General features: G+C 40.1%; 1 protein-coding gene and 1 pseudogene across 7 annotated transcripts in view; one reads left to right on the top strand and one right to left on the bottom strand.

The window, feature by feature from the left end:
• Positions 1–21,004, bottom strand: part of EFHC2 (EF-hand domain containing 2) — a 254,737-nt gene that overhangs the window by 190,811 nt on the left and 42,922 nt on the right. For all 7 annotated transcript variants that reach the window (XM_070502623.1, XM_070502619.1, XM_070502622.1 and 4 more), the window contains exon 3: positions 2,496–2,646. In XM_070502623.1, the coding sequence (XP_070358724.1) occupies positions 2,496–2,646 (151 nt within the window). The remainder of the gene's footprint in view (positions 1–2,495; positions 2,647–21,004) is intronic.
• LOC139042762 (putative deoxyribonuclease TATDN2 pseudogene) lies at positions 17,783–20,326 on the top strand (annotated as a pseudogene).

The raw sequence follows: 21,004 nt of genomic DNA, 5'->3' as shown, positions 1-21,004 counted from the left end.
ACAAACACTTCTTGGCAATGCTGACTGGCTCCAAATTCATCATCCAGACACAATGAAGCCATGCTCTAAGAAAAACCTCAATCCCACGAGCACTGAAGGAAGTCCTTTGCATACTGACTCATCACAACCTTACTCTCAGAGGCCCATGGTCCCAAAATCCCTGTTTATCCCCCTAGAACCCCACTGTGGTATTACTAATATAGCAGCATTGGGCCAAGATAAGTAGTTAGTAAGCAAAAAAGTCCATTCCACATAGCCAGAAAATCATAAGATGTGTGTTAAATAACAATAAGTAAATAGTAAGTAGAGCACGTATGTTAAACATAGAAAGAAAGAGATGGAAAGACCAAGAGATGACTAATTTTCAGTAGCTATTAAATATCCATGAGACACCTGGGCTCTAAATATTCATGATACACTAAATATACAAGAGGCAGTAAATATTCATGAGTACTCAATATTCATGAGGCCTTGATTCGGCCACTCATTCATTGGTGACACCCATTCTGGCCCCATGTGTCCTTTGCCCAAGAAACACAAACAAACCCATGACTATTCAGCAGGCTTACTGGCAAGCTACAGCTGTGGCCAGGCCCACTTGTCCCTGCACTCTCCAACAGAGTAAGTGTGTTCCACTAGCCTGAAATCCCTTCTGTCTGTGGTCCTCCTTGCCTGAACTTCAACTCTGGTCGCCAAACCACACTATTAGCAGGAAAGGCTGCTATTCTTTCAGCAGAGAGAGACAGGGTCATTCCCCGTCCCAGGATTCAGGCAAGTGGTCCTTCTACCCACTCATACCATGTCCTATGTGTGTGAACCTATCCCATCGCTTTCCCCTTGCTTCCCACTGTGTGTTTTAAATTGTTTTAATGCATTGTGTGATTTATGCATTTTAATATGGTTCATGAGACTTCTGTTCTATGGCCTCTGGGAAAGCCTGCATGCATGCTTCTTGGAGGTCAACACTGCATCAAGGTAATACCCACCCGACACTCTGGCTGCTGTGTAGAGAAGAGATTGTAGGAGGAGCAGAGACCTATTAGGCAGCTATTCCATTCCTCTACTAAAGAAACGAGGGTAGCTTGGGTTAGGATGGTAGCAAAGGGGATAGAAAGACATGGACAGATTCAGGATATGTTTTGCTAGGAGAATGAAGAACAAGGATGGTGGGTGTGAACAAACAGGGAAAGTAAAAGGCGTCGAGACTGCAGTCAGAGAAGGCAATTTCAGAGCCTGAAATATTAGAGATGGCAATACTCCAAAAGACAAAGAGACAACAACGTACCTAAGAATCACAGCTCCTCATGGATCAAAGGGGCCTTGGAAGGTCATCTACACCAACCAGCAAACAAATACATGACTCCCCTCCACACCTCTACTAAGACATGCCTCCAGGGCCATCCATCTATACCAATGACCAAACAAATATATGACTCCTCTTACTTTCACCCCTATACCTGACCCTGACCCCCATGCTCATCCAGAGCCATCCACTACAACTTTCCAGCAGCTCTCTGCTAGAAAATCATTCTTCTTACTGACCTGAATTCTGACCCCCCCTAGGTCCTGTCCTTGAGGATACAGAAAATTAGGTCATGCCTCCTCCACATGACAGTCCTTTAGATTCCTAAAGACATTTATCAGGCTCACCTGAGCCTTCCCTTTACAGACAAATATCCCTTTTCACCATTCTGCCTTACACATGACAAATTTTCAGTCCTTTCACCATCCTGATTGCTGTCCCCTGAAGGCATCCAGAACTCAGCATTGTCCCAAGTCAAAGACTCATACAAAAACAGGAGAAATCAGTCACCTCCCTTGATCTCTGCCATATTTCTAATAATGCAACCTAGGATTAGCTTCCCTGGTGGTCACATCAGAGTTAATTCTTGTCTGGCTAAAGTGGAGTATGGATAAAGATGACTGGCATACGTGAGGTGAAGACACAATGATCCTCTGTTGAAGTACCGTTAAAGTCTGTAGTTAACAGGTATGAGGATGAGAAGAGGGTGGCTGAAGCAAATGGCAGTGAATTCAAGAAAGAAGAGAGAATACCAATCTGGAAGTGGCAGTGAAGAACAGTTTTCTGTCTTCCCCTGAGGGTGTTGTGAAGGAAGTGATGTGGTCATAGCAAAAGACCAAAGAGTTTGAAGAAAAAAGTCAAAGACACAGGGGAGTTTGCTCATACTAGAGCAGCACCTGAAAGGATACCAGTTGAAACAGCTTCCTTAAGCTTAGGTACCATGTTGTATGATTAATACATATGTAGAACACCATAGAAGAGTGACAGGAATGGCCAATGTTGAGGTATTGGCATGTAGAAAGCTGATAAGTCACCATCAATAATTACAAGCTAATAGTATGTTTATATTGACCACCACCACCAAGTGAGATACCTAAGCAGTAGCATGGGGTCTTTTAGAAAGCTAGAGAAAGACAGTAGATAAAGACAGGAGCTAGAAGTGAAAGAATCATAACTCTGTTTAAAAAGATACCTTGAGGCAGTCCACTATTTCTCACCCCTGGTTCATTTACTTGAATTGTGTCATCTTCAAGGTAGAAGTAGATTTTATAGCGTCTTATTCTATAGTTTTCTTGACTTTTTTCAGGCACTTCATCTTCTAAATAGGCATCAAAAGATAATACCTGTTGGAATCATAATTAGAAACAAAGAAATGAAAAAAAATCAGCAAACTTAAAATAAAGCTACTGCCTATATATTTTTTGTTAATGTAAAGAAAAAAGTTGGGAAGATTTTTGCAAGAAGACATCCCCACATCAGCTATGAGAATGGATATATGATCTAGATTACAGTATATAAAGATTATTTTATATTTTCATCACCATCTGGTTAGAATGAGAAAATGATATTCAAGCAATAAATCCATCATTCAGCTCTACCTTAAATCGAACTAGCATCTGTCTTTGGAATTTCACAGTGGGATTCTATATGTATGTGTTACAGAAGACAAAACATTCTTTCCCACAAGATGAATATAAGTTTTGCCATTTTTTCCCCATTAGAAACAACACAAAGCTACCTTGGTTCTAGAATAAAATTATCCTGACTTCTAGTCCTGCTGATTGCTTGCCTTGAGGCAATTCAAACAGGCAGATCTGAAATTCTTCCAATGCACTGGAGACTCCACCATACACTTCTTCAGGACCCTCAAAAAGCCTAACTCAATGCTAGACCTAGTCTCACTGTGTGTTTTGGGGGAGGGGGGAAGTGGACGTTAATAGGAGAGGTGGATTCTAAAGTAGTTACAGTAAAAATCAGAGATAGTAAAAAATACCCTTGAAAATTCCTTAACCCCTTTAGAAAACTGTGCCTCTCAGTAAGTTCAACATAGTCCATTTTTCTACCACGTTGAAGCAGAAGACTGACTACCTCTTCAATTGAAGACCAGCTGAAAGAGCTTCCTTAGGCTTAGGTACCATGTCGTATGAATAATACATATCTTTAACCATCGGAATTACTCTCAACACGGCGACCTGCTCACACAATGAGAAAGACATGGTAATTGAGGGAACAGCAGATTCAGGCTACCATTTCAAGCTTGACCAGGGGCACGGATTCCTTTAGAGCTCCATTTTAATATTCCCTTTGCTCTCATTTTTGATCAATTTTTATAATTAAAGTTGCAAGAGTTAATTGTACATATGATGTAATACCAGGGTAATTCAACATGGACAATATAATATATATGAGTGAGTCTCTTAGGTGTAACCTACCCTCTAGGAGTGGTCAGTTATCCTAATTAGGAATACACACTCTGGGAGTGTTTAGCAAATTTCTATCAGAAGCCTACACTTCAGAAGTAGCTGGAAAAATGCTTCAGTAATTTATCTCTGATCAACATAAGCAGCTTTGTTAATTACCATAAAGGATGTTAGAAATGCGTTTTAGTTAATGAAATTATTGTATTCAACATGAATCGATCAGTTAACAGATACTGACCAGGCATTTTCTTTACCAGAACAGGTTCTAAGAATCTAGTAAGCCCAGAGATCTACACCCTTCACAATGGCACCTTTGGCTTCATTCCAAAATGGTCCTATGTTCAGCTGCTCGAATTTCTGGTGAAATCACCTGGCCTGATCCCAGTTAGAAAGTTAGCTAAACCTACTACTAGAATGTTGTCATATTTGTGTTGAGTGAACATTTCCAGTAAAATGCTGTCAGATAGGTACAGGGTTTCCTTCTGAAGTGATGAAAATGTCTTCAAACTAGATAGAGGTGATGGTTATGCAACATTGTGAATGTACTAGATGCCACTGAATTGCACACTTTAAAATGGCTAATGGTTAATTTTATGTGATGTAAATTTTACCTCAGTCAAAAAAAGATGTGGGACACTGAATTGTGTTGGACACACTAAAATGGTGAATTTTATGTTATATGAATTATACCTCAATTTAAAAAGTAGGGGGGAAGAAAGATATTGTTGGAACACCTAAAAAGACAAGAGAGCTGGAGTGTCATCGAGCTTTCAGTAAAGGTAGCGTGGGGAGGGCTGAATACGCCACCTCAGAATGTGCCACTTTGGCACGTGGATTATTTTGAGCTGAAAACAATCAGAGCCCAGCAGACTCAGGAAGAACTTTTTACCTTCCCCTTCACTGCCTAAAAGAATTTAGATAGGAGGCCTTTGCCAGGAAGAGAGCTATTACCAGAGAAAACTTTTTATATCAGAAAGACTTATCTACATGGCATGACAAACATTTGTTTACCAAACATTTGCTCTTCTCATCTTCCTATGAATTGTCTTCCTCCCCTTTGAAGCCCCAGACGCCTACCCACTTCTCCTTAGCTCTGGATGGTATATAAACCTCAATTACCTGACTGCCAGGGTGTCTCATATTTTTATGGGGCTCCCGTACGTACAAAGTGTGTTTTTCTCCTGTCAATCTGTCTTACGTCATTTAGATGAGCCAAAGAATCTAGAAGGGAAAAGTTTCCCACTCCTACAATAGTATTCAATCTGAAACATGTTTTTTCTTCGTAATTGGGTCGGGAAGTATGGAGAAAATTTTCATAGCTCTCACCTACCTCTATGTATTAAATGCTATTGGTATAAACTTGTGAATGACCAAACTGGAATATCAGTTGACAACACTGTCATGTATGTAATCATTAAATATTTATCAATCAAATGATGCATTAAAAGAGAATAAAGGATGTTAGATGGACATAAAGAGACAAAGAAAGATATTATTTTAGGTTGGGCTTCAATATTTCTAGAAGAGGGACAGACTGATATTTCATGTTTTGGTCACCTGAGAATACAGGGTTGCCAAACTCCAGCATGAAAGCTCACAAGTCAGAGTGGTCGAGATGGAAAGATAGAAAAGGAAGAGGGAGAGGAAATTGTAAAATGCAGCAAAGTAGAAAGCGAGGGAAGAGACACCAAATAAAGTGATCTCACAAAGATAAAAGACCTAATTGCAACGTAACGTGATGTACCAGAAAAGCCAGAGAGAAGGAACTAAAATAAAAATTGCTAAAAATGAAAATTTATGGAAACATAATTATGATTCAAGGTTTCATCATAATTTATGATGTCAAGCATAGCCTAGATAAACAAGGTCCTAGAGGGTATAATTGTCTGTAATTTTCTTGAAAATGGAACGTAAATGTCATTTGGCAGGACATGTGATCTTCAGTTCCCCACAGGCCTCCGCAAGCCCTACTGTATCATATGAGGTTACCTGTCAGATCCCCGAGGCATCTGGATTTTTATCCTAGCCTAGAGGATATAAAATATGAAGTCAATTAGTTTTAAATAATAGATATGTGATATTTCCTCATTATAAAGGAAAAATTTTAAATGTTAGTATTTCTCAAATCAGGATCTTCTTGCAATTAAAGCCAAAAGAAACCCAAAGCAGTCAGGAGTAACTTGATGTAAGGTGTAAATTTAGCCTTATGGGGAGGGATTTAATCCTATTTTCATGTCAATTGAGTTATCTGCTTTGCATTGCATATCCCAAATAGGTGGATTTTAACATGAATTTGGATTCCTAATTTTCACTTAAAATGTTTTCAAAATGATTACTGTCTGATGTAGCATTGACACAAAAAATAATTATGTGTAGAAAATTGTCTATTGCAGGCTAGGCAATGCAACCCTAAGGGAAAAGCAAAAGCCTAATCTCTCAGAATAAACCAGAATTTTTAAAGATGGTGAGTTTGGTGTGACCAACGCATGAATCATAAAGACTATTACTCAGGAACCAAACATCTTAGTGTCAAAAACTTACAGCTGAATTTCTAGAGAAGCTGTTAGGAAAGAGAAATGAAACACCAGTAATGTTCAATAAGGCTCAACATTTTAAAAAGAGATCAGCATCACAAGTCTAAGCTTAAAATGTTCAGGTTCTATTTGATGAAAAAGGCTCAGACTTAAATTGTGAGGTACTAAAGAAGAAAAGGGAACATAATAGTAAGAACAAATGCATGCTACTATAGGTTGGGTAGTAGTAGTGTTGAGAAAAAAAATTTCCTCTACCCTTCAAAGGTTCCTTTAGCTGGTCTAATAATTAAATTGACATGTGACAGATTAACAGGAGAAAAGAAAATTTAATTTTGCACAAACAGGAACCCCATATACATGATGAGAGGTTCAAAGACAGAAAGGTAAAATGAGGCATATTTGCCATCTTGAGCCAAGGAATAGGAGAAGGGCCCAGGGTTTCAGAAAGGAGAAGAGTGATTCAGAGGATGATAAGAAGAGCAGATGCTCAGTACTTAGAGGTTTGCCCTGCGATACAGAAGGTCACAAAATTTACTTCTGGTGATAACTCATTATGGGGAAGGCCTCCAACTTAAATTCTTTAAGGAGGTGGTAAAAGTTTCTCTTGAGCCTACAGAGTCTCGATTGCCTTCAGCTCAAAATAATCCACATGCCAAAGTGGCACATCTTGGGGAAGACTGTTCTGAACTTCCTGATAAGTTTCACATTCCAGAAGCTGGATTGGTAGATTGCTCCATCTCAATGAACCAATCTCTTAGTTCTGAGAACAGGTCAGTTCAGTTAAACAGCTCTATCTCATTTCAGGAGGTGGCGATGCAGGTGGGCTCCCACAGTTAGGCCTACAGTGCAAGCAATCAAGTATTTAATAAGAAGAATTTCTATAGAAACAAAAGAAAAACACTGGTTAATGATTGGAGTAAACTATAATCCCACCACATCCACAAACTGAGGAATAAAAACCACATGATCATCTCAATAGATGCAGAGAAAGCATTTGACAAGATCCAACAGCCATTTATGATAAAAACTCTGAACAAAATGGGCATAGAAGGGAACTACCTCAACATAATAAAGGCCATATATGACAAACCCACAGCCAACATCATACTCAATGGGCAAAAACTGAACGCCATCCCCCTGAAAACAGGAACGAGACAAGGATGCCCTCTATCACCACTCTTATTTAACATAGTACTGGAGGTCCTGGCCAGAGCAATCAGGCAAGAAAAAGGAATAAAAGGAATCCAAATAGGGAGGGAAGAAGTGAAACTCTCGCTGTTTGCAGACGACATGATCTTATATATAGAAAACCCCAAAGAATCCATTGGAAAACTCTTAGAAGTAATCAACAACTACAGCAAAGTTGCAGGGTATAAAATCAATTTGCATAAATCAGTACCATTTCTATATTCTAATAACGAACTAACAGAAAAAGAACTCAAGAACACAATACCATTCACAATCGCAACAAAAAGAATAAAATACCTTGGGGTAAATTTAACTAAGGAAGCGAAGGACCTATATAATGAAAATTACAGGCCTTTCTGAGAGAATTGGATGATGACATAAGGAGATGGAAAGATATTCCATGTACATGGATTGGAAGAATAAACACAGTTAAAATGTCCGTTCTACCTAAAGCAATCTACAGATTCAATGCTATCCCAATCAGAATCCCAATGACATTCTTTACAGAATTAGAACAAAGAATCCTAAAATTTATATGGGGCAACAAAAGACCCCGAATTGTTAGAGCAATCCTGAGAAAAAAGAACAAAACGGGAGGCATCACAATCCCTAACTTCAAAACATACTACAAAGCTACAGTAATCAAAACAGCATGGCACTGGTACAAAAACAGGTGCACAGATCAATGGAACAGAATTGAAAGCCCAGAAATAAAACCACACATCTATGGACAGCTTATCTTCGACAAAGGAGCTGAGGGCATACAATGGAGAAAAGAAAGTCTCTTCAACAAATGGTGCTGGGAAAAACTGGAAAGCCACATGTAAAAGAATAAAAATTGACCATTCTTTTTCACCATTCACCAAAATAAACTCAAAGTGGATCAAAGACCTAAAGGTGAGACCTGAAACCATAAGGCTTCTAGAAGAAAACGCAGGCAGTACACTCTTTGACATCAGTATTAAAAGGATCTTTTCAGACACCATGTCTTCTCAGAGAAGGGAAACAACGGAAAGAATAAACAAACGGGACTTCATCAGACTAAAGAGCTTCTTCAAGGCAAATGAAAACAGGATTGAAACAAAAAAACAACCCACTAACTGGGAAAAAATATTTGCAAGTCACATATCTGGCAAAGGCCTCATATCCGTAAGATATAAAGAACTCTCACAACTCAACAACAAAAAAATCAAACAACCTGATCAAAAAATGGGCTGAAGACATGAACAGACATTTCTCCAAAGAAGATATACGGATGGCCAATAGGCACATGAAAAGATGCTCATCATCGCTGATCATCAGGGAAATGCAAATCAAAACTACACTAAGATATCACCTTACACCCATTAGAATGACAAAAATATCTAAATCTAATAGTAACAAATGTTGGAGAGATTGTGGAGAAAAAGGAACCCTCATACACTGCTGGTGGGAATGCAAACTGGTGCAGCCACTATGGAAAACAGTATGGAGATTCCTCAAAAAATTAAAAATAGAACTACCATACGATAGTATGGGTATTCCACTACTGGGTATCTATCCAAAGAGCTTGAAGTCAGCAATTCCAAAAGTCCTATGCACCCCAATGTCCACTGCAGCATTATTTACAATAGCCAAGACATGGAAGCAACCCAAGTGCCCATCAAGGGATGAATGGATAAAGAAGATGTGGTATATATATACAATGGAATACTACTCAGCTGCAAAACAGAACAAAATCATTCCATTTGCAATAACGTGGATGGACCTTGAGGGAATTATGTTAAGTGAAATAAGCCAGTTAGAGAAGGATAATCTCTGTATGACTCCACTCATATGAGGAATTTAAAATATGGACAAAGAGAACAGATTAGTGGCTACCAGGGGAAAGGTGGGGTGGGGGGTGGGCACAAAGGGTGAAGTGGTGCACCTACAACACGAATGACAAACATTAACGTACAACTGAAATTTCACAAGATTATAACCTATCATTAACTCAATAAAAAAAACAGTAACTGTAAATGATAAAAGACTTAAAAATGGCAATGGTTAAAGATCTGATTAGAGTTCATTACAATGCAACTGACAAAGAAATTTGCTTATTTCTGTGACATAACATTTTAAGATAATAACTGGAACTATGACTAACAACATTATATCAGGACATATCAGAATTTTAGGAATTTTATACAATTTTTAGAACATTTATAACACATATCCACACAAATATAAAATAATAATGTTTAGCATCACTCCCTATTTGACAATACTTCCTATGTGATTTAACATATCAAATAAGCCTAATTTGCTTAACTTTTTTTTTTTTTACAAGGTGAGAGTCAAATCCTTTAAGATTTTCTAGTGACCCTCTGGGAAATTTCAAAGTTAGTTTTAGGTCAAAAAGATTCCATTTTAGAATTTGATTTTAGGAAGTCGTCAAAATGTAAAAACATTTGAACATTTGACTAAATAGGATCACAGATCATTATGAAATAACACTTAATTATCCATTTAGCCAAAGTGACAATGAAAGATATCAAAGGCAAATATAGAAACTGAGCAACACTTAGCTCTTAATATTGAGAAGACCAGGTTTACTTAAGTAATCAAAGACCTGATGATGGAGATAACACGAAGCACAGAAATTATTTGAATAAAATTCAACATCTTTTCTTTCTAGGTAGATTACTTTAAAAAGGTAAAGAAAAATCTTTTACACTCTGCTAGCAAAAGCAGACCAAAGTCCAAGAAAACTTTGTATGGTCACGCATTCAGTCAGACCAGTGGCTTCCCACCTTATTTCTGCTTTTTGAAACAGATCTTTCAATGAAGCTATTTTTGAATTTTGAAACCTTGTGAAGCCTTCTGCATACCCATTAAAATAGGTATCCCATTCCGTTTGTTTGATTTGGGAACTCTTAAGTTCACTTCTTAAATGATCTTATCTAATTGTAATGTTTCTCATAATTACTATGATAATTTTAAGTTATAATTTCCCTGAGGGCTGGTAGCAGTTTGGCAGGACCCTACCTGCAAATGGAGCTTAACCTACGTTTTCTGTCCAGCCATATCTAGCTGCAAATGGAGTGCAACCCACATTTCTGTTCAACTATATTTTGAAGCCCCCAACCCAATGGTTACCAAGCAAAGTTTTTAGGACAGAAAACAAGCCTAGTAAGATTTTGCAATTTTTTTTAGCTATTTATAGCTTCCAGGATTGTAGTTCTTAGACATTTAAGACTTTTTTATTTACCCAATTTCCAAACAGTTCCTCTCTCTCTTTTTTTCTTTTTTTCCTTAAGTGCAAAGCAATTGTACTTCCAGCGTCCTGATTTTTTACAATATCTGCAAATGTCTGAAGGCAAATAGGAAGGAGTCTGAGTGGACTTTGGTATTTTTTCCAAGTCTAATTTCTGTTCTTCCATCTTATTAAGGGAGTCCATAAGGCTAGCCATTATACCAGCAAGACAGTTGTTTATCAAGAGAGCTCTCTAAAAATTTTTTTCTTTCTTTTAAATATAGCCAATTCAAAGGATCCATCATCTGTCAATTGACAAGTAGGATCTTATATTAATCTCAATAGCAACTCAAACCAATGAACCTTTTTGTAGAAAGATTCAGAGGTAACTTTCCAGGCTTAGACTCTCAAAGATAGTCTAAGGAAGTAAAGTCCTTTGTTGAAAGCAATGAAGGTTGAGATAACAAAGGCCCCTTATGTACTAGGACCCCTCTCTCCTCAGAGGAGAGCTGGCACGGCTGGTACAAAGAGATTCTCGGTACCCCAGTCTATTCAACTGGCTACCAGGTGTACCCCAATAAGTGCACCTTCCAGATGGCAGAGACCACAGAGAATATTCTCTCTGGCCAAAAAGCCAAGCTCTCACAACACAGAATGAACCAGAGACAAAAAAAAATGACCATCTCTGGGAAAATGATGAGTACTCATACCACATAACCAGAGTTGCTAAGCCCAAGGAACTAGCTCCACAAATGTTTTCTCCTGCTAATCTAAATTTAGAAAAGGAAAAAAAGTAGTCACACCACTCTGCTTCCACCAAACTCTGCAGGTGGAGATCAGGGAGTCTGACATAAGAATTCTCACCTTTTGCCATCTCTTGTCAGAGGCCCCAGGATCTTTCTACTGGGGCAGCTTTGGGGTGAGCAGTGCCCAGCCAGTGAGGTCTCCTGGCCAGCTCACTAAAACTGTTGGTGAGAAAAAATTTTCCTCTACCCTTCAAAGCTTCTTTTGGCTGGTCTAATAATTAAATTGATGTAAAACAGATTAACAGGAGAAAATAAAAATTTAATTTTGTACATACCCCACATACATGAGAGGTTCAAAGACAGAAAGGTAAAATGAGGTATATATGCCATCTTGAGCCAAGGAATGGGATAGGGGCCTGGGGCTTGAGAGAGGAGGAGGGTAATTCACAAGATGATAAGAAGAACAGATGTTCAATAATTAGAGGTTTGCTCTGACATACAGATGGGTCACAAAATTTATTTCTAGTAATAACTCTTATTATGGACAAGGCCTCCAATTAAAATTCTTTAAAGGAGAGGTACAAGTTTCTCTTGAGCCCAGAGGGTCTCGATTGGCATCAGCTCAAAATAATCCACATGCCAAAGTGGCACATCTTGGAGAGGCCTGTTCTGAACCCCTTTAGCAGACAATAAAAATTTGTGTGCATTTTAAGCAGTGCTGTTGATTCTTCCTGAAAAAAACTGTTATTTTCAATGGTCTCTCTTATGATTATGGACTCTTAGAATAAAGGAAATAAACCATAATAAATTTTGTACAGCATAGAGAGGATGGCTACTTTATATATATGACAATGGTATAGTTATAGAAATTTCTCATCTGTGAAGAGCAGCAGAATATGACACCCCAAAATATGTCTCTTTGGCATAAGAATTATCTTGAGCTGATTACTTTTAAGAAACTGCAGACACAGGAGAAGCTGTAAAATCCAAGTAAAACTTACCCTTTTGTAAGCGACATTTACATTTATAAGGGAAATCACCATTTGTAAGGATATCTCCCTCCCTGTACCAGGAACAGGAGGATGACTAAATCTGTAAAAGTTTTTATCAATGGAGAAGGCATGGACTTAAATCTGGATAACAACCTTACCCTTGTTTACTGTGCTTTGCCTGACAGCTTCCCATAACTGGCTCCAGCACCCCCCCACCGCCCCCGCCACCCCAGTACCCTACTCCCAGTATCTTTTGTCTTTAGCTGGAGACAGTATTTAAGGTGGTGGCTTGGGCCATTTCAGAGAGTTACTCAGTTTTTCTGGGTATCTCCCATGTACACAGGAGGTACACATGTTATTAAACTTCTGTTTGCTTTTCTCCTGTTTATCTGCCTTTTATTACAGGGGCTTGGGGGAAGACTTAGCCAGGAACCTACAAAGGGAAAGGGAAAATTATTTTTCTTCACCCACAAAGGCTAATTTACAAAAAATTCTAATAAATTTAAAATACAGAAATTATATAAGTTATAGTCATTGATCACAAAGTAATACAACCAGAAATGTATTATATAACTATACACAAACATTGTCATTCCTAATAATTATTGTGCTGAAAATAAAAATACAAAAAAATAAGTATAGAATCTAATAAACTTTAAAGATGTACAAACCTATAAAATACAGGCAATTCTGTAATCTTGGGTAAATTTCTGGATTTAGATTATTACATAAGAGAATTTAAAGAGAACTAACTCAGTTAAATGTGCTAACTTAGCAATTCTCAGCCTAGCTTCCCATCAGGAAAGTTAAAAAAAAAAAAAAAAAAAAACAGACTCAGGCCTAAACAGATTATATCAGAATCTTGGGGGCAGGTAAGAGGAGCATTAGTTTTTTTAATTTTTAAAAGCCCCCAGGTAATTCTGAAATGCAGTCAGAGTTTTGAATCAGTGAGCGATGGGTTGAACAAAAATTTTTGAAAGTGCAGAAATTTGTCATAAGGAAAACAAGTAAAAAGCAAAAAGGATAAAAGCACAAATAGATAAATTTGAAAGAAAAAAACAACTACAACAAATAAATCCAAAAATTTTTTAATAAAACAAATAAGATTCTAGCAAAGATAATCAAGAAAGAATATAAAATCACAAATGAGAGAGTGCGCAACACAGAGATGTAATAAATTATAAGATATAAATTATCTTATAATAAATTATACAAACTTATATGAAAATAAATTTTAAAACCACAAATAAGTGATTTTTCTGTAAGAATTGTGAATTACCAAAACACAATAAATGAACTAGTACCAAGTAAGAAATGAAAAAATTAGCAAAGAATTGGCCGAACAAAGCCTCTAGCCAGGATGAATTCCTAATAGAGTCTTTCAAACTTTCAAGAAAAAGAAAATTACCACATTATATAACTCCCCCAGGATATCAAAAAAGACGGAAAGCCACGGAGGTAAATTCCAATACCTGACAAGCATCCCAGAAAAAAAGTAAACTTATAGGGGCTGGCCCAGTGGCATAGTGGTTAAGTTCGCATGCTCCACTTCAGTGGCTTGGGGTTTGCAGGTTTGGATCCCTGGCTTGGGGTTTGCAGGTTTGGATCCCAGGCACAGACCTAGCACCACTCGTCAAGCCACACTGTGGCAGCATCCCACATAAAAGCGGAAGATTGGCACAGATGTTAGCTCAGCGACAATCTTCCTCAAGCAAAAGAGAGGAAGATCAGCAACAGATGTTAGCTCAGGGCCAATCTTCTTCACACACACAAAAAAGAAGTAAACTATAAAGTATATGGGTTCAGAACAGGCCTCCCCAAGATGTATCAAATTGGCATGAGGATTATTTTGAGCTAAAGGCAACTGAAACACTGTGGGCTCAAGAGAAACTTCTACCTCTCCCTTAAAGAATTTAAATTAGGGGCCTGGGCCATAATAAGAGTTATTAAAAGAAATAAATTTTTATGACCTATCTGTATAGCAGGGCAAACCTCTAATTACTGAACATCTGCTCCTCTTATCATCCTGTGAATTACTCTCCTCCCCTCTGAAGCCACAGGCCCCTATCCCATTCCTTGGCTCAAGACAGCATATATACCTCATTTTACCTTTCTGTCTTTAAACCTCTCATGTATGTGGGGTCTCTGACTCTCTCACGTATATGGGGTTGGCGTATGTACAAAATTAAATTTTTATTTTCTCCTGTTAATCTGTATTCTTAGACCAGCCAGAAGAACCTAGAAGGGTAGAGGAAAATTTCTTCCTCCCCGACAGGAGCAATAGTCATCACCCTAACTGCACATTAGAATCACCTGTAGAGCTTTTAAAACTCCTAATGCTTGGGCCACATCCACATTCCCTGGACCCCACCCCACCCTCACACACAATGAAATCAGAATCTCTCAAAGGGGGACCAGGCATCAGTGGTTTGTAAGGCTCCCAGGTGATTACAGGGTGCAAGTCCAGGTTGAGAACTATAGCTCCAGGGCAATTTCACTACTTATGATTTACGGAGCACAGATCCTAACTAAAATACAAGCAAACAGAATTCAACAGTCCACAACAGTTATAAGCCACCTACAAAAAGAGTGGCATTTTCCTCACAGATGCAAAGATGTTTCCAAATTAGAAAATAAGAGCAAACATATAATAATCTCATACCATTTCCTACCATATACATTTTAAAATACAAGAGTAATTCCCTAACAAGATTAGAAAGCATCTGCTTTAAAACAACAGCCTAAATATCCAGTATCATACTTAATTAAAGTGTGTGTCTACTACAATCAGAAATAGAACAGAAATGCCCCTACAAACATCATTATTTAATATTGTTTTCAGGAGTTCTGGACAATGTAAGAAGGTATGAAATAAAAATATTACCAAGAAAAAGACAAAAGCGTCATAATAGTCAGATAAAATAACGGCATAGGCAAAACCTGAAAAACTAATAAAAAAAGATTTCAGCATAACCACAACTGAATCAAAAACATTGTTATGTACCAGCAATAACCAGCTGAAAATACAGTGGGAAGAAAAAGTACGTTCACAATAGAATACAAAATTATAAAACACTTAAAATAATTTTAACTAAAACTGCAACCCAGATAAAACTCTAAAAATATTTACTAGAAGATATAGAAGAAATTGACTAGGACAGGTGAAGTATACTCTGGATAAGCAGACCAAAATAACATATTTCAAGTGGATGTTTCATTGGTGTGTTGGAAAGACTTGAAAAAAATAATTGTAAGTAAGTCCACCTGACAAAATAAACAGATCAGCCTATTAAAGATAATTATGAAAATTAAAAGTAATGTAGGAGACCTAACTCTCTCAGGTTTCATACATTACTGTAATACTTCACTTATTAAAATAGTGCAATATCACAATAATAAAGACCCACTAGTATGTGGAAAAGAACAGATGATCTGAAAATACACTCTCTTACATATAGGAACTTACATGAAAGAGGAGCCACATATCAATAAGCAAAAAAAGTAGTAATTTGGAAAAGCATCAATGTATATCCTACCTAAAATAAATTATAACCCAAAATAAATACCAGATGGAATATTGGCTTAAATATAACAAATCAACACCTTGTACCCTGGAAAAAAATTATATACATGCCAAAGCCTTGAAAGGGAGGATAACCATTCTAGGCTTCTGAGAAAAGCATGAAAGAAAAACATTAAGATTTGACTACAAAAATAAGTTATAACTTAGTTAGACTAAAATACAAATTGAAAACAATATACTAATAAAAAAGATTTAGGAAACAGGACAAAAGTTTGTTTCATAAAAATGTTTAAAATTACTTTTCTTTTTTTCTGAGGAACATTCGTCCTGAGCCAATCTTCCTCTTTTTGTATTTGGGTCACAGCCACCGCATGGCCACTGACAGGGAAGTGGTGTATGTCCGCACCAGGGAACTGAACCCTGGCTGGCAAAGCACAGCGCACCAAACTTAACCACTAGGCCACTAGGGCTGGCCCCTAAAATTACTTTTTAAAAGACCCTAAAAAAGAAAAAAAGAACTTAAAATTCACGAGAGGGTCAATAAATAAAATGAAAATGTTTGCTCTTAAGAAATTATCAGATTAAGTGCCAATTAAAATAACTGTGAGGCACTGGTTTTGTTTGTTTCTCCTATTAAATGGGCCTAGAAGGATTATTCATCACAGATGGGATTTTAAATTATTACAATTCTTCTGGGGCAATGTGGTGCTATGAGGAGCCATTGTAAAATTCCTATACTTCTCAGGAGCTCTAGTTCTGGACGTGTAGCCCAAAGAAAAAAACCAAAGTATGGAGAAACACATCCGTAAAGATGTTCTTTGTAGCACTTTTTTATTATTATGGAAAAAAATTTGAGTGAGGGAACCTACAGAGTTAACAAAAAGAGAAGGGTTTGGTAAATTATGGCCCATCTACGTACTCCATGGAATATTATGAAGGCATTAGTATGATGTTTTTGAAAACTATGCAGCAATAAGGAAAAATACTTGGGACGAGCAGAAACGTCGAGTGAAAAAAACACACAACCGAAAATGGAAATACACTACAATTATAATTATGTTTTCAAAAGCATATATATTTAAACTATCTTTTAAAAGCCATAACTAATGTTTTTTGAAAATGGGAGGAAAAAAGGAACAAAAAGCGGGCGGCGGCAGCTCCGAAGAGGCCTGAATGGGCCGCAACACTGTAGCGCCCTGGGCTCCATGACACCGGCGGGACGGGGCTGCTGGGGGCGGGGAGCACTGACCTGAGTGGGGGCGAAGGGGGGGGGGGTCCGCTGGAGGGCGTGCTTCCGGTGGCAGGGCTGGTGGGTAGGGCGAGCCGTACCCTCCCCCCTCCACTCCGGTGTCCAGTTCGGCCCTGTCCTCCTGCACAGCCTTGGCAGCCAGGCTCTCCAGGCCACGAGCCCAGCTCAGTGGCACCATGTGTGTGATCCCCAAGGCACCTTGCAGTCCCTTCAAGGCTTTCGACATCTCGGACGGGCTTTGTACTCCAAACCAGACGGAAGAGCTTCATAGTCCTGGAAGTGCTTCGATATCCCCGGAAGAGCTTTGAGATCCTGGAAGAGCTGTGCAAAAACGGAAGTGCTTAGTAATCTCTCGGAGGTCGGCCGTGGGCTCGGACGCCAAACCGAGCCTTCGGTACATCTTGGAGCCTTGGGACTTTTCCAAAGCGCTTTGGAATCACAAACTCAGTGGAAGGACTTTGACATCTCTGGAACACTGAGAACTGTGATGGACTGCTGAAAGAAAGAAGAAAGGTCCCTAAGCCCTCGGGGCGGCGCAAGGTCCAGGACCACAGGAGCGGCACTTAGGTAGGGTCCCCCAACAAATGCAGATGCTTCTGGGAGCCCACTGATGTGGCCCCTCCAGCCTGCCAGCTCATAGCTCTGCATCACGTTCGGGAGAGGCCAATGGCCCCAAGCGCCTGAAAGCCCAGACAGGAGGACCTTGTGGTCTTCAAGTCAAGGTTTTCCTGGGACTCATCCAGCCGGGGAAAGCCCTTGTCCTTCTCATCCTCTTCGTCCTCCTCTTCCTTCTTTAACTTGTCCTTGTCCTCTTCATCCTCCTCGTCCTCCTCCCCAACCTTCTCCTCCCCCCTCGTCCGGCCCCCCTCCTCCCCGCCTTGTCCGGCCCCCCTCCTCCGGACCCCTTCCTTCCCCCCGCCTCCTTATGCCCTTCCCCCCTCCTCCTTACGCCCCTCCCCCTTAGCCCTTCCCCTTTCTCCTGCCCCTCCCCCTCCTCCTTCTCCCCTCTTCTTCCCCCCTCCTCCTTCCGCCCATCCTCCCGCCTCCTTCCCCCTCCTCCTTCTGCCCTTCCCCCCTCCGACTTCCCCACTCCCCTCCAGCCATTCCTCAGGCCTAGGTGGGCTTGGGGGGGGCTCCAAAGATTGCCTGATTTGGACCACTCAAGGTTCCTTTCGTCTGTGGAATCCTCTCTGCACCATCCCAGCCCTCTGCCAGTCCTCTTCTAGAAGAAATGGTTTCTCTAGAGGATGCCTACAGCTTTGAGGATAATTCCAAACATAGTTCCCATAACTCCATGAACTCTGAATTTGCTGCCAAAGATGAGGATCAAAATTATAAGACTGAGGAACAAAACAAGGTCCAGAGAAGGATGGATAGACAGCGAGACCAGTGCTCTTCAGTGATCTGCATGAAGGCTATGCATGGCCTCCTGGAAGAGTTGATGCCACAAGGAAGGGAAGAGGTTGCCGCTAGTGCAAAACTGAGCACAAGTGAGTGTCCCAATCCTGGAGAAAGACCAGCCAGGCTTGTCACCTTCTCTGCTCGTCAGAAAAAGAAAGCATCAGCTCCCGAGTTCAGAGCGGAGAAGGAAAAGATAGTGATAGAGATCAACAGCAGCGGTGACAGGAGAGTGATTCTCGTTCCTCAGGAGAAACCCAGTGAGAAGCCAATTGGTGCCAGAAGGACAGTCGCTTTTGAAAAAGCCTCTCTAGCCCTAGAATTTCTAGACAAATGTGACTTTCCTTCAGAAATCCAACAGCATATCGGAAGGGATGTGGTGGTTGAGCACCTGTCTTCAGGAAGTGACTGGCCTGATGTGGATAAGATTTCCACAGTCACATTCTCTCAGGAGGAGCGAGTCTCACTGAGTCTCTCAAGAGATCCAAAGTCTTCACTCTTCACCACTGTAGGTGACACATACCAGCCTCGTTTGTACACTGGTCCTTGCTATGACTATGCCAGCTACTGGACCAGCACTCTCAAGCCTTTTCACTATCCCTCCTTGGGCCGCAGCAGCAACAACACGTCCCAGGCTGGGATGAGCACCGGGAGCTTCTTTAGTGATTATGCCTCCAGCTCTACAGTGCACTCCCAAAACTGCTCCAGAGACCTCACGGCGGCAGAGAAAGGTCAGTCCCAGAATTCTCATTCATTTCGTCTCTCCAGAGACCTCACGGTGGCAGAGAAAGGTCAGTCCCAGAATTCTCATTCATTTCATCTCTCCAGAAGTTTGGAAGTAAAGGTGAAGGAGAAAAAAACATTCCAAGAGGAGACACCATCACGTCCTTGGGGAGGACATGCATCTGCTTCCCTGCCGAGAAGCCAGCAGAAGCGAAGCTTACAGGAGGGTTTCATTGATACCCACTGTCACTTGGACATGCTCTTTTCCAAGTTATCTTTCAAAGGGACCTTTAGGAAGTTCAGAAAAATTTATAGCCACTCCTTCCCTAAGGAATTTCAGGGCTGCATCTCTGATTTCTGTGATCCTCGCACACTAAGCAATGGCCTATGGGAGGAGCTGTTGAAAGATGATCTAGTTTGGGGGGGCTTTGGCTGTCACCCCCATTTTGCATGTTACTACAATGACATTCAAGAAAGAAATCTGTTGCAAGCCTTACGGCACCCCAAGGCTGTAGTGTTTGGAAAAATGGGCTTGGATTACTCTCACAAGTGCACCATGCCTATCCCACAGCAGCACAAGGTATTTGAGAGGCAGCTGAAGCTGGCTGTGTCTCTGAAGAAGCCCTTGGTGATCCACTGCCGGAACGCTGACGAAGATCTGCTGAGCATCATGAAGGCATTTGTGCCCTCTGACTACAAGATCCATAGGCATTGCTTCACTGGCAGCTACCCAGTCATCGAGCCACTTTTGAAATACTTTCCCAACATGTCTGTGGGCTTCACAGCAGTCGTGACTTACTCTTCCGCCTGGGAGGTCCGCAATGCTCTGAAAAAGATCCCGCTGGAGAGAATCATCGTGGAAACTGACGCTCCCTACTTCCTCCCTCGTGGGGTTCCTAAAAGAGTTTGCCAGTATGCCCACCCAGGCCTGGCCCTTTATACAGTTCGAGAGATTGCCAGCATCAAAGAAGAGTCACTCTCACACACCTTGGCCACCTTGCGTGAGAACACTAGTCGCCTCTACAGTCTTTAAGCAGAGAGGGGATAGTCAGGGGTCTTCCAGAAAAGGAAGACCAGTGGCCTGACAACATAGACTTGGTTTGAACTCTGCCTGTGTCCCAGGTCAAGGATGTGTTCAGCAAGCCCATTGGAACAGGAAAAATCAGGACAGGATGTTTTCCTCAAGACCTCTTCATACGACTTCTGCTTCTGGCTGGTAGAGTGGGGTGCAGTGGGATGGGAGGGCCGTAAGGGGACTGCCCTTGATGTTTCAGGTTTTTTCTCCCAGCCAAATTGTGCCAGGGTAGTCAGTGAAGAAGAAAGAGTTGCATAGGATACAACGAGTTTGCTAATCCAATTCCCTGTTCTCTGCAGTCTGTGTTTTTGAGCAGTTGGTGAATAAAGTCACCCTCCTACTTGTCTTTAAAAAAAAAGGCAAGGAATGTTGAATTTTAGAAGTGAGCTAGGTGATTTGTTCTGTTTATTCCCAAACTGTATTTGTTACTGTAGGAATTCTATAATCCATATGGTTTGTTGTTAAATTCATACATTCAGTGACGGTACAACTTGCAATTTCTTATTTCTAAAGATAAACCAACACTGGTGTTTCATCTAAAAGGAGATCAATTTAGATAAAAATTAGTTAATAGTCATAACGTGCCGGGGGGCTGTGGAGGAGCCTAGAGTGACGGAAACCAAATTGTTTGAATCT

This window comes from Equus asinus, chromosome X (genome assembly GCF_041296235.1).
Source record: "Equus asinus isolate D_3611 breed Donkey chromosome X, EquAss-T2T_v2, whole genome shotgun sequence".
Classification (NCBI taxonomy): domain Eukaryota; kingdom Metazoa; phylum Chordata; class Mammalia; order Perissodactyla; family Equidae; genus Equus; species Equus asinus.
The sequence above is the reverse complement of the archived record's forward strand: the minus strand, read 5'-3'. Positions and strand labels throughout refer to the sequence as shown.